The sequence below is a fragment of the Strigops habroptila genome, chromosome 5, assembly GCF_004027225.2.
Source record: "Strigops habroptila isolate Jane chromosome 5, bStrHab1.2.pri, whole genome shotgun sequence".
In the NCBI taxonomy this organism is placed as follows: domain Eukaryota; kingdom Metazoa; phylum Chordata; class Aves; order Psittaciformes; family Psittacidae; genus Strigops; species Strigops habroptila.
Window position 1 is genome coordinate 34147284 of NC_044281.2, and position 15006 is coordinate 34162289.

Sequence of the window (15006 nt, forward strand, 5' to 3'; positions counted from 1 at the left end):
GAAACTGCCAGAGAGCATTAAGAGACCTACAGATATCATTTTCACTATAACAATGACGAACTGAACAAGTTCTTAAATTTATTTCCCTATTTTTCTCATTTCTGTTCACATTTTTGACTGATATTACCATTAACCTGAAAATTCTCAAGAGAATCAGGCCCTCAATAGAAGCTTTGATCTCACAAAAAAGTAGAGATGTCAAATGAAAATCTCAGTAAAAGGTTTAGTTTAATATACATTCTTAGTCTAATCAGGAGATACAACAGCAAGAAAAGACTGAAAGCTCTGACTTTGACCTTAACAAAATTTGTTTTAGTATCATGTTTCATTTCAGTCACTAGTTAAGTCCTAATGATTGAGGGGGTCATTATGAGAAAAAAAAAAAATAAAATCCTACTTTCTTGATATTATGCTGTGCCACATTAACTAGCATTCCTGCTCAAAGAATCTTTCCAGCTCAGTAAACATGCCCTCTGGCTTTTTCTCAGACAAATCCTTACATGCCATTTCTGCATTATTTATATAGCAACACTTACAACACCTTCTTGCTGCAAGGAGGACCACAGGAGTCTTCAACAATAATGGCAATACTTGTTCTGAAAACAGGAGACATTAGCAGGAACAGCTTCCCATATGCTGCGTTAATAAGGTTCATATTTCAGTATCTGCATGTGACCTTGTTCTTCAGAACAAGTTTCAGCTTCGATTTATACAATTCTGATAGCCAGAGAAGCAGTTTAACTTTCATTACCATGGCACACAAATATGAATGACCATTAGCTAGAATTGTTATACTTAAGAAGTCCGTTTTCAAAATCTTAATGGCTGACCAAATGAGCTGATTAGCCCCATCTGATTATTAAACTCCAGGCACATCATAAATGCTTCATGGAGACATTATTATTATTAACAAACCTTTAAAGAAAAGTAAAAGCCTGAAGTACATGCAGCGTATGTAACACTTTTTAAGCACTGAAATAACTCCAATTTACATAACAGTTCATTTTCAAGATGCAAGAATTAGCTATCAAACAGTTTCAAGCTGTCAATATTTTTTGTAACTTAAATATTAAGGACAGTAGTGTTCACTTTCTGTAACAGCTTCCCAGCTGATTGACTAAATCTGTCATGCCGAACACAGACAGAAGAACTGATTGATGCCTGGCAAGATCATGGACCAGATCCTGCTGGAAGCTATGCTAAGGCACATGGACAATAAGGGGTTGATTAGTGACAGCCAACATGGCTTCATGAAAGGCAAATCATGCCTGACAAATCTGGTGGCCTTCTATGATGGGGTTACACCATTGGTGGATAAGGGAAGAGCAATTGACATCATCTACCTGGATTTGTGCAAAGCATTTAACATTGTCCCCCACAGCATTCTTCCCTCTAAATTAGAGAGACGTGGATTTGACAGATGGACCACTCAGTACATAAGGAATTGGCTGGATGGTCACACTCAAAGAGTTATGGTCAACAGCTCAATGTCCAAGTGGAGACCAGTGATGAGTGGTGTTACTCAGGGGTCAGTATTGGGACCAGAGCCGTTCAATATCTTTGTGGGTGACATGGACAGCAGGATTGAGCGCTCAGCAAGTTTGTTGATGGCTCCAAGCTGTGCGGTATGGTCGACACACTGGAAGAAAGGGATGCCATCCAGAGGGACCTCAACAGGTTTGAGAGGTGGGCCCACGTGAACCTCATGAAATCAAAAGGCCAAGTGCACTGGAATAGGTTGCCCAGAGAAGCTGTGGCTGTCCCATCTCTGGAAGTGTTCAAGGCCAGGTTGGATGGGGCTTTGAGCAATGTGGTCTAGTGGAAGGTGTCCCTGCCCACAGGGGGGAGGGGGGTGTGGAACTAGATGATCTTCCTTGATCCATTCCAATCTAAACTATTCCATGATTGTATGAATTACTCTGGAAATACAATCCCATCTTTCGCTTTGTTATGCTTATCCAATTACATTATATGCATAAGGAGTTATATTTAGCATCTCAGGTTTTTGCTGCTGCATAGTGAACGTTCTATTCTTTGCAAAAGCAGCTTAAAAGTAACTTTGTCACTTTTTCCTTTTGCTCTTCCTCCACATCACTCTCCTTCCCCTTCATTTTCAGTTTGAACTACTGTTATTTGCCACTCTCTCTTCCACCACTTCATCCGCCTCTTCCTGATTTGTGTGCACAATGTTCCATCTCTCAGCACAACCATTGAAATGTTATACTGGCCAGTGAATTTTGACATGAACCCCTCCCATTTTTACCCAACTCTTCCATATATGCCTTCTATATATACACATCAGCTTCCTCCACATGCCACCTTGGTCACACATCTGCCTTTTGCATGCATACCAGCCTCTGGGATCATTCATCCTACCATGAAACACTCATGATTTTGTCTTAATTTCTCTACCTATCCACTTTTCAACTTCTTCCCCCTCTCTTCCTTGCAGTTTTGAGAGCTCCAAGACTTCCCTTTCAGATCTACCATTTAATTTCTTTCTAGGCACAGATGAGTACCTGCTCACTTCCAACTTACATTTTTGGTCTCCATTTCATTCTGTGTAACGTAACAGCTAATTCATTCTCATACTGCTACCACCTACCTTAATTCATATTGTGTCTTTCATGATCGTTTTATACTTGCTTTTTCACTTTCTAGTCTAGTGTTACCCTCAATTTCTTTCTTCCCATATGTCTTCTGCTTCCAAGATCTTTCTTACCATCCACACCCACTTAACCCAGCATGGCTACTTCTTCTAAGTTTAGTTTCCAAACAGCCTAACCAGTTCCTTTTATCCCATACTCCGTATCTTCCAGGTCCTGGGGAATTTTTATGGCACCTCTGGAGGTGACTTAAACACAGGTTTGTGCTTAAATATTAAAAAAACCCAACCACCACCACCACCACCACCAAAAAAAAAAAAAAAAAAAACAAAAAACCCATATAATAAACAATGTATTGGACAGTCCTATCGCCATAAGCAGGTCTACAAGGAATCTGCAAAAATGCTTCAAAAGCCAATTCCTTATATATATTTGCACCAGCACCAATCTTGTGAGCATTGCAATGGGACATCTCAGCCTAGTGCTGGGTTCATTCCTTAGTACCAGCTGCCCAAATACTGGCATTACATGATCACTACAAGACAATGCTGTGGATGTTTTTCCTTTCATCAGCAAAGGAGATTTCACTTCTGTGCAAGGAGCTGCTCTGTCTCTAGAATTCCAGCTTACAGCCAGTTCAACTCCTTTTGCAGCTGGACCTTCTTGCCCTCCACTGCAGATCATTCTGTGATCACATTACCATTGCCAAGCAGTTACAATTGAAGTCTCACTTCATAGCCTCCAGTGCTTTTGGTTCATCCTCTCCTAAACCCCTCTGGGCCATGTTCCTTCAGTTTCTCAAACTCTGGATTACTAGCAATCTTATTGCTCACCTTTGTCTTCAAAAAACAGTAGGAAGGGATGAAATCCTTTCACAATTCTGACCTGACTGGAAAAGAAGATTTCCAATAAAAGCTACACATTCCATCACAACAGCTTCTTCTCTATACTCTCCCATTTCCTGCTCCAAGGAAGTCAGGCAGTTCTGCTACTGGCAGGATGTTAGAAAATAGGTTGATTTCTATATACAAGAAGTACAAAGTCATCAGCATTTCTGAAGCAAATGGCTTCAATAAGTAACTGGTACCCCAGAAGCTTCAGGCATACTCCACTAGTTTTCTTTAGTCCATCTTTTGTTTAAACTCTTGATGTTGCTAAAGATAAAGGTTGCTTGAGTGCAGGAGTTTTCCTTGTCCTTAGCTGATTGTTTCTGTGAGTAGCCATTACTTGAAGAGAGGTTTCATTTATTGCCTCCAACAGGTTCTGTCCAGATATAACAGAGCAATCACATAATGGAAATTTGGAGATAAGCCCAGAAGGCTTCCCATCTTCTGCCGAGGCATTATTTTGGCATGTTACTTCGGAAGCCAGGAAAACATAATGTTGGAACCAAACCTCCTTCCCAGCACTTTGCATATAGAATTGCTGCATTAAGAAAAAAAAGCTTTCTTTTTTTTTTTTTTTGTAATTAGAGGAGAAAACTTCATAAATGTAATTTGTTTCAAAGGCAAAAAGCATTAACAACTAAACCCACCACTTTTCTACTGAGGAAAAAAACCAAAAGTAATAAGAATACATAAAGTAACAACCAATAGAAACCAGTTAACTTAAAAAAAGTTGAATAAGTAAAAAACCCCAAAACACACAGTTCACTGATGCTAGGAGAAGTTAAATAGTTAGGATTTTACCGATTGCTGATCTTATCCATAACCACTACTACCATTTCTGTGGTATTTATCAAAGGACTTTATTAATTTTTCTTTATATTTACTATTTTATTGTCTGTTTGCATGGAGTAAGACAAAACTGATCTAACTAAAATTTGAAAGAACATCCTATCTTGCTGAGAACCATTATTATGATTTAAGTATTTATGACAATGTTTTAAAAGAAATAGTGTACAATAGGTTCCTAGCTAAAGCAATATTCAACTGCCAAAAATAGCTGTACTAGCGGACTGGTTTGTATTCCAGAAGAAGGGAAAGAAAAGCTTACTCTCCCCATGGTTGTGACTTTTCACATTTATACAGCAGACAAAACTAAAATTGGAAATCCATATTATGATATACTGTTTAAAAACACATAATTGTGGAATATTCTCCTGCTCTACCACCTAGCGCATTGCATCCAAATTACTTCACCTGTCCCAATTCTCACACATCTGATTTACATACAATTTTGTAAGACGTTTATGTAAATTGTCCTTTTTACATCAAGTGAGGCTCAGATTTTTAAACCTAAATCCTTAACATTGCCTCTACTATCTACCAACCAGTACACCTTTGTCTTCTGACTGCAGTGCTTTGCTTAGAACTTTACAGTTTACAAAATAAAGGTTTATTTTTACAACTGAGAAACTTGGGTGTAGTTTTTTATGTATAGAAACATGTGAACACCCTCTGTATTAAAATAATGCCCTGGAATTTCTAATAAGCATAAGCACAAGAAGGGTAGAAAACAAGACAGAGTTCATTTGACACTCATCCATTTGCTATATAGTCAACATTATATTTTTATCTTCATAGAGAAGCTCAGAAGACTTCCAATGCGTATCTTGATGTGCATCAAGGCTAAACATGAACGCAGCTAAAAAGTCAATATGAAGTGCACACTACTATAAGCAGTTTTACATATCAGCTGAAGAACCAAAGCTGACATACTGATTTTTATTTTTCTTCCCCCCAACTGGTTGACCGTAAAAGTCAATTCTTATCTGGAGATCAAATTTTGGAGGAGGGACAAACTATTTCCCAGGCACAGATTCTAGCTGTAAGACATTAAGTGAAAAATATAAGAGCCAAATGGTATGTTTTCATATAAGTCAACATATTTTCCTGAAAATTATTTGGACAGGTAGAGAGCATGCATGTGTGCCACAAAATCCTGCACAGAGCGATCAACAGGATCCTCAGTTACTCCAACGTCATCTGCTAGGTGCAAGATTAAAAAAAAGCTTTGCACATCCAAAATTCAAGGATCTGGCACTGCATATACATGGATCAGCAAACACCGTGTAATGGACGCAGTTAGGAGTGTTTAATCATTCTACATGATTTTTGTAATCCTCCCGCAACTTTGCACTTACCATGTTGTGCATTACTGACCTAGTGTCGTGCCATTGTCTTCCAACTGAGAGAGTCTCAGCCTCAGAGTTTGGTTTGGGTTCCTTTCCAGTCCTTACATCTGGCTATTTCTATTAACTCAATTTAGCTTTAAACAAAGAAGCCTACAGATGCCAACTTTCTTTTCCAAGCCTTTATATCAAAGTCCTGACCAGACAGATAACTGGCACATAAGACTGAAGTGGTGAACTAGATTTCTAAAATGCTGCCATCTGATTCCCATTCTACACAAATATGTAATTTAAGTAATGAAAAAAGCTTTCGTCTCAAACATCAGTTTGTTCAAAGCTCTTGAAATAAGTAAAATGTTGGAATTTGGATTGAGTCATGACAAGTTAAAGCTATAACAGTAAGAAATAACCTTCTGAACGACAATAAAAAGAACATTCTTAATGTCAAGCAGAAGAGAAAGCAATTACACTTTCAGACAAGGACTGTCAGTTTAAAAATATGCAATGTAAAGAAACAGTGGGTTTAGCTCTCCACAATTGGATTCTTCACATATTTTAAGCTTCACCTTGTTTATTGTGTCTTTATATTCCATTTTTCTTTCATCACAAAAAAATCCAACTAGTTTGTTTGTGTAAACTATTGTTGGTGAAATCTAAAGGAAAATGTATTTGCCTCAGCTATTAAGACACAAGATAACTCACACATTTGTGTAATTTCATTTTAAGTGCGTACTTTAAATATGCACTACACTTTAAGCCTATAAAGGAACAAAAATAGGAACTATATACTACAATAGAGCTCAGGAGGCACAAAACACACAGGCCTCACACATGGTGACAGTGTGGATACAAGACTTAAGGAACATGGTCATCATTGGTCACTACAGCTTGGTGATTCCCTTTATGTGCGCTACTAGCCAGCTGTCACCACTGTTCAGTGATAAGAGGGGATAAGCAGGAAGGGCAAGAGAATTCTCAGCTGAAAGGGAATATTTCCTGCTGTTTTCTGGAAAATCCCACTGTTCCTTCCTTTCCCCACCACCACCATGAGCAAGGCAGGGTTAAATTTCAGGTTGGGTATGAGTGCAACACAACAGGGAAACAGCAGCCCAACTTAAATACATAGCAGTTCAGCAGGTTTGAAGCTAGCAGCTAAATTGAATTTCCCTAATTCAAAAACTTTGTTCCATAGAATCAAACAATTGGACAACTGGCCTTAGCAAAAAGAATAAGGTTTTCCTCTTTCTTCTATCTTTTCTCATGGGCAGTGGATTACCAAAGCACCCAAAGAGTCTTCCAGTCCCAAGAAGATTAAAAACCAAGAGCCATGCTTCTTCGACTAAATATGTTAAGATCAGCAGAGGGCATCTGAGGATGTCCCAGTAGGAAAAGGGCTTAAAGGCAGGTAGTGCCAGCTTCAGCCATTTACTTCTCTACCCTCTCATAATTTCAGTGTAGATTTTCCTGCTTTATTTAAATTTATTACACTTTTAAAAGTTCTAATGGTGTTGCCAAGAGACTTCTGTACCAGTTTATGTCCTCAGTCACTGGTCACAACATCAATGTGAGACCTTAGTTCAGCCACCTGGAAGATCTGGAAGTGAGTATGATCAAAAATATTTCTTTTCTGCCAAGATGATGACAGTTTCAAGACTGTTGTTCTCCATCAAATCACAGCAGTTTTGATGACAACAAATTACAATGCTTGTAATAGCAAAATTCAAAGCATTTCTAAACCTTGTCATTTAAAACACAAAAAAATAGCATGGGAAAATGGGTGACTTGTCCATTGAACCTTTTTGCATTATTAGATACTTCAAACATGTCACAAGGTCTAGCAAATCTGACACTTCAGAGGGATACAGTTCTGCCAAATGCTTTTATTGGAAAAGAAAAATACAGAAGTGGACAACAAAAGGCATGTGTTTTATTAAACAACTTTTTATATATCCTGAAAGTTGAATTTCTACACTGTAGAGGAATAAAAACAAAGCTGAGATATGCAGTCAGTGTAACGTTCTGAATAGATGATACCACAGATCTTCAAACATCTAACTCCAGTATCCCCAGTGCTCACTGTTGCTTCCACAGATGATAGTAACAACCAGGAGGAACAACTTCCGTCCAGTTGCAGTACAAAACCAGAGAAACTTAACTCAAAATGAATTATTCTCTGTGCAATGTCTTGCCTTGTAACTCTTCAATGACTACATCTAAGACAAATGTTACATGGGGGGGGGGGGGGGGGGGGGGGAAGAGGGAAAAGAAAATGAAAGTAGCAGCAAACACATTCTTGTCCAAAACTTCCTGGAATCTGGCTGTTTACCTTATTCTAACCTCACATAAGAGAAAAAGGTGTACACCAGAGCATTACTAGACTGAAACCAAGTCAATTAGTAGGAAGTTGTACACAGTTTGTAGCATCTGAAGGCTATAAATTCCACATGCAGGTTTTGGGTGGTATTTTAGAGGGAAAAGAAATAATGATTCATATGCCAGCACTATACACTGCTAATACAGGCATAAGAGTACAGCATGTCTTAATTTCTCATTGAAGTGATGCATAGTTGAACGTTCAGCTCATGAGGACACAGCTAAACCCTAAAGTCTGCGTATCTGGTATTTTCTAACAAAGGTCATGGAAAAAACTTGTTTCAACCACAGGTGAGCACAACTCAAACAACTGACAGATTTTTGCTTGTTAAGAATAAGCAAATTTTGTAACAAGTGGTCTTTAGTCAGGAAGCTCTTGTCACATCAAAGATGTGTAAATTAGCTAACCTAAATGGTAATGCCTTTCATGTGATTCCATGTGAAGAATTACTGTTTATTTGCTCACCTAAACAAAGCAACATCTATGATAAGGAACATGAAGTGCACAACAGCAATACAGATGCTTAAAGAAACACACGAATTAGAAGGGGCTTCAAAGCAGTGAAGACAAAACTGTAAGACTGCAGATAAACACATTCTCTACTAATGCTCAAAAAGATCACAGTCCCAAAGATTTTACAGTATAGCATTCTCTGCTTTTTCCAGTGATGAGCTCAGTATTGTAGCAATACATTCAGAATAAAAACACAACAAACACTGGCATGTAACCCCAGGGAATAAACAAAAGCAGAATTTTAAGGTTTTACCTTTCTAGGGCTTCCTGGAGGGTAGCATTTATGGTATACCTAAAAATAAAGAAATTAAATTGAAAATAATTAAAACTGGTAGGTAAACAATCTCAATGGTAGTAAAAAATAAATATAATGCTTACATGAAAAGATAACATTATTAGGGAGCAATTTGTGGAGCAATCCAAAGACCATCATCACTTTGTAGCAAAGATCCCAGGAATACACACACTACACTTCACAGAAAATACATCGTACAGCATCAGCATCAGAAGTATGAAGTCACAATACAGGTTACAGTTGACTGATGTCACAAGATGTGTTTCACATCCCACAGAATGATGATGTCTCACTGGTATATTACAGATGATGTCTACTGGTATATTACACATACCAGTTGCTTTCAACCCAGGGTCTTACATAAAAAAAGTCTGTGTGTCCTGGAAATCTGTTCGTACAGTTTTTCTAAACAAACCTATGTTGTCATGGGGCAAAAGATTAAGTCCCTCAAAAAGTAAAAAAAGAAAAAAGGCAGTGAAATATTGAGATGCTAGGCAGAAGGAAATAGCAAACCGAAAGCCTGCAAAGCACCACAAAGAGCATGATATCCCTTCAGTTCTGCTGAAACCTACAGATAGGTAAAGAAACAACAAGATGAAGCCTATGGGGAGAGGAGGGTGAAAAACATACACACAAAAACACCAAGCAAAACAGTAGAGGTATCTTCTTTGTCTACTTGGAAAATAACAAGAACAGAGACAGACCGTGTTCTTCAGCACACTTTTATTTTAAGCATCTTGGTGGCTTTGCATTTGAGGCTACACCCACAGTGCTCGACCAAATGCTTTTCACCAAGGAAAGTAGTCAAAAACATGACTACGTAAACAATGACTTCTTGGCAGGGGTTGGGAAAGATGCCAAGCAGTTTTCATGGAGTTATGACACAAATCCCCAGAATCTTCCTTAGATCTCTACAAAGTTAGGACTATCCAACTTGAGAATTGAAAAAGAAAGAATTAATGCCAACACAACCCAGTAAAGAACGTTAGTCTACTTGTTCTCTTAAATCTATTTGAAATTTTTAAAACTTGAGAAATGTAATATCTATTTCTCATGTATTTGAATATAGATGTAGTTGATCAGTCCAACTGTTAACATGAAAAAGCAAAGTTTTTTGATTTAAGAAGTTATTTGGAGGTTGGGATTTTTTCGGTTGGTTTGGAGTTTTTGTTTTATTTTTTAAATTTATTTTTCAAATAGAATTGATGTCTTCCCACAAAAGAGTTGCTAACTTTAGGGCACTTAATTTCCACAAACATTACAGAACATTTTAGCTAAACTTTAAATTGCAGTCACATCTGTTTTCTTCATATATAAAGCATGTAATATCACAAAATTTAGTTGGAATATCCATATGCTTGTACTGTCACTGACTGTCCAGACCGAATATCAGCAAAGCAAACTTATAACCTTTATTACAGAAACAGTCCCACTGAAAGAGCACCACGTAGAACTGTTCATTTTCTACTCTTCTTACACAAGTTACTTAAAATCTCTGTGAGAAATTAAGCTCAAGAGGCATACACTTTCTTTTGGTTTTTTTCACAGTGGGAATGTAACTTTTTTTTTTTTTTAAACAGTGGAAATTCACAGTGTCTATGCAAAGCTCAACAAATTCTTTGTATATCATATGAAAATACAAATTTCTATTTCCTTTCCCAAATTTTCCATTTCCTTTCCCAAATAAATGTATTTTGTCCAACAACCCCAGTAATGAAGAATAAAACATTTTCACAGCATAAGTCTCAAGTTCTTATTCCAAGATTTAACTTGAACACGAAACACTTTTCTAACAATCAGATAAAAAAAAAAAAAAACAAAACCAAAAAACCAGAAAACAAACACCACCACACTCCCCTCCCCTCCCCCCAAAAAACACACCAGCAAAAAACCAAATAGGAAATGGCATCGTTGAACTATGCATTAAATTTTCTCACCATACAGTCAAACCACATGCCAGTTCAGTAGCTATTGGGCTATAATTCTAAACAAGCAACAGGTTCTGCCTCTGTAAATACTGTTCTGGTTCTAATTCATAAGTTATGCAGAATATTACACAGATCATTCAACAATCCATCCTTAATGTATCTGAAGAGGACTTCACAATCTCTAGTGAATAATTCATGTTTCCATTTTGCCATTCTCTTACAGTATAGCAGGAGCAACTTTAATTCATGTGTGGCTCTAACTTTGAGATCTGAGCACCACCAAAGAATTAGCAAAAAGCTCTAGGAGAAATCGCTTTACAAAGCAAAATGTACTTCCCAAATGCAAGAACTAAATTGTCCTAACTATATCTGAAATAACAAACCAGCAGCTGAAGAGATTGGCCATATGTTAAACTGCCACTCTCCCATACTCAGTGATGAATTAAGATGCTAGTGTAGCTGGCTGCTTACTACAATACTGTACATGTTACTCACACATGTTGCTTTGGCAGGTATCACAGTTTTTTGTAAACTAAGCAGTACATTAGATTTGAGAATTACAAATAAGCTAAAACCACTCAATTCTTGACCAATTTCCATGGAACAGGAAGAAACGCTACCAAAGACTGGAAAGATATGAAGGGTAATTGCTGTACCTTTGCAATCTGCATGATGGAATACATTTAAAAAAAAAAATCAAGACAGCTAGACAAGAGTCCAGTAATCAGTGGTTTTTGTAGTCTATGCAATCTGTGCAGTTTTCTGTAATTTGCGTGTGATACTGTAATGCCTATGGTATTGTAAAGAGAATGTTCAGAGGGAGGAGAAACATTCACCAATAGCATTTAGGGAATATATAACATTAATTTAACTAGCTAGTTAGTACAAACATGTCACTGATGTAAGCACTGGAGCTTTTCTCCCTACTTAGCATGCAGGTAAATTATTTAAAGTAATTAAAGAATTGTCACAGTGGCCTAATAAAAGAAGATACTAAGAAGCTGCATGGTAAACTACATGAAGAATTAAATGCTTATAGGAGATTTCTATACCTAGACAAGACTGTGGTTACTGAAGAAATTTGTCTTTACAAAACCAAGCAAGTCAATCCTTGGAGCATTGGTATCAGAGCAACAAATTTTCACTGTGTGTCTGTAGTGGCCAGAAGGACAAGAATACCTTGCATGTTAGTTTTCCACCATACTTCTTACACTCTGCAGTAATATCAGTCTCCATATTCCCCAGAATATGCATTAGGAAAAAACTGTTACTTTGATAAGAACTCTTGAATTTATAAGATTTCCAGCATTATCACAGTCAGGCATTTACAAAATCTTTTCTGATTAGTTACAAATTGAGGGATTTGGGTTGTAGATTTGTGGTGAGGGAAGAAGTGGAATATGTCTGTATTTTCCATAAACATAGAAGCACAGAAGTATTTGTAAGGTACAAAGAGTCCTCTGAACAATGGCATTTTTAATAGGCTGGACTCTTCTTGTTCTTGATTCGTTTTCTCATTTTCTTTTACCTTTAGGCTATGTGGACATTTCTATAAATGATATTACTACAACACTCAGTTCTTTCTGCAGCTTCTTGTGTGTCTTGCTAATATACAAGCAGTTTGACAGAACACGGATGTACAGCATCTTGGCTGCCATGGAAATACTTGGCAGCAGATGGTTAAGGGAAAACACCACAGTACAAGTTTATGCCCGCAATTATTCTATTGACTGGTGTTCTAATACACATGTGCACATGTGTCTAAATGAAATGTTTCTATGTGCATATATAGATCTGCACATGGTTGTATGCATTGTTTTGCGCAATACTGATATTAGGTTGATACTTATGAAAGGGCATCTGTAAGTCTAGAATAATAGACATCAGTGAAGATGTTAGGCTATGATATCAGGTAGTGCAAATAGCATTTTTAAGAGGAAAAAAAAAAAAAAAAAATTTTCCAGCTTTAGAGAATTTGGCTCCAGGATAGGCATTACGAACAAGGTCTACACTGTCATTTACTCCATGATCAGAAGGGATTAGAAGTACCAGGTGTTTCCCGTTACCTGGAATAGTTGCTACAACTTCCATATGTGCCAGCCACTACCAGTTATACTGGAATATCAATGAAAAAAATTAACAGAAGTTCTCAGGTACAAAAATTTGGGGACCTACCAAACTACCATGCATACTTCAACAAAACCTGCCTTGGTAATGCATCAGGCAAGCAGTACAAAAGACCTGTTATGCAACAGGATTATTCATCTTAATGAGTTGCTAAAGAGAATCACAAGATACCAACAGCAGCAGAAGTGCATTACTACAGGGCAGTCAGAAATGTGGTGACTAGTAAGTACTAGCTAATGATATGCAAGCAGATATAAATACTTTCAGCAAGAGTAGGAGTCCGCTCAGTCTCTCACACTGAGGCAGAAATTTATTTTCTGCATTCTCTAAAACACTAGGTTGAACTATATGGACTCCACCCAATAGTTCTGATGTGAGAGAAGGAGAAAATGAACATAACATTAAGGGTTATTTTATAACTCAAACAAAACACAACAATACACATAGCCACACACAAAAGCTTTGCCAATCCAATAATGAGAAGACCAATTTGATAAGAGGTTTCTGAAGCTTCACCTTTCAGACACAGACAAGAAAAATATTCATCACTTTCAACAGTGATTCAAATTTGGGGGGGGGGGGGCGGAATTTGATCTGATTTGTTGGTAGAACTCCTGAATTTTTACGCTAAAGTTTCAGAGAATCGTTATTACTGCTGCATTTCAGAAATAATAAAATGCAACGGCGTAACACTGCTGGGAGATGTTTCAATATTCCCAAGTGCCTTTTCTCAGGGTCATACCTTCCAGCCCCATACTCCATCACACACCACATTCTTTGTGCTGAAATCACATGGGAGTCTTAGGGGCTCAAGTTACTCCTACTACACGCTAACACAGTTAACCGTAATGCAGAAAACAGGCACAGATATTAGCAGTTCTTCCTGAAAAATTTGCATGTTCTACAGAAGATTACTATTTTCCTTATAAATGGGTAGCAGCACCTTCAGCTGATCTATGAATTCTGAGGAGCTCTTTATCACTCAGAACTGGTACATTTTAAACATTGAAATGATGTACCTAGTCCAATTTCAACACAGACTTCTGTAGCATTTTAATGCCTTGCCATTTAGGAGCTAGAATCCAGCAAAAAGAGATAAAAGTGCTATTACTGGTAGCTAATAGATATGCTTCTTTAGCTCAATTGCTGAACTACATTTTGAATAAAGCACTCAATTCCCAAAGGGAAAAACCTCCTTTCATTACTGTCCAATGCTTAGACTAAAGGAGAATTCTCCACGAGGGGTAAGTAGGGGCAACATTTATATTTCTATTTCTAGGTTTCCACCTATTAGATGATAAAGGCATTGCACAATACTTAATTTATGTGGGTCACATCTAATAGCTCAGGTTCTATAGCAGGACATATTTCAATATACAGTCCCTTCATGTTCCCATTTTAAAACTACATTTTATTCAAAGCATTCTTCTAGAAAAAAATACACTTAAAGACTACATAAAAACAGCAGAAGATGTTACTTTTTTTTAACTGTCCCATTCAAAATGGGCAACTACCTCCCAGCTTTGCTAGCATGCTCATACAGTTTGTGTCCACCTTGGTGACCTGTGCCACATGCTGCTGCACTCCCATTGCTTTTGACTGAGGGCTGCCACACACATAAACAGAACAGTGCCAGTTTTTACTCAGCTATCTGCAAAAGCGGTAAAGCCCCCATCTTCCGTACATAGTTCAAAGGAGCAATGCTAGCTCCAGAACCGAGAAAGCATATGCTGTAGTTGAGTACCAGACAGAAGTCACATCCTTGCTCAGTTTTCAGGGTTCTCTCAGCAACAACAACAAAAAAAAAAAAAAAAAAAACACCTCAGATGATTATACTCTTTCGCAGATGTAGAGACGCCTCCACAATGCAGCTTAGCACTGCTTTAAAGCAGGACTCCTGAAAGATTATAATCACTCCCACTATATCTCTGTATCCACGCTTCACCTTAAGAAAGGGTAAAAAGCAATGTTGGAATGGTACCTACTTAAGCCACCACTGACTGGAATCAGAAACGCCAATCCTATTAAAACTAGCTTCAAAGCATTGCTCCTCTGCCACATGTATGCAAGTCTGCAACTACTGGCACAAC

At 37.6% G+C, this 15006-nt stretch overlaps 1 protein-coding gene across 1 annotated transcript in view; it reads right to left on the reverse strand.

The window, feature by feature from the left end:
* Positions 1-15006, reverse strand: part of ANK3 (ankyrin 3) — a 373667-nt gene that overhangs the window by 320683 nt on the left and 37978 nt on the right. The window contains exon 2 of the mRNA XM_032919982.1: positions 8820-8858. Within this exon, the coding sequence (XP_032775873.1) occupies positions 8820-8858 (39 nt within the window). The remainder of the gene's footprint in view (positions 1-8819; positions 8859-15006) is intronic.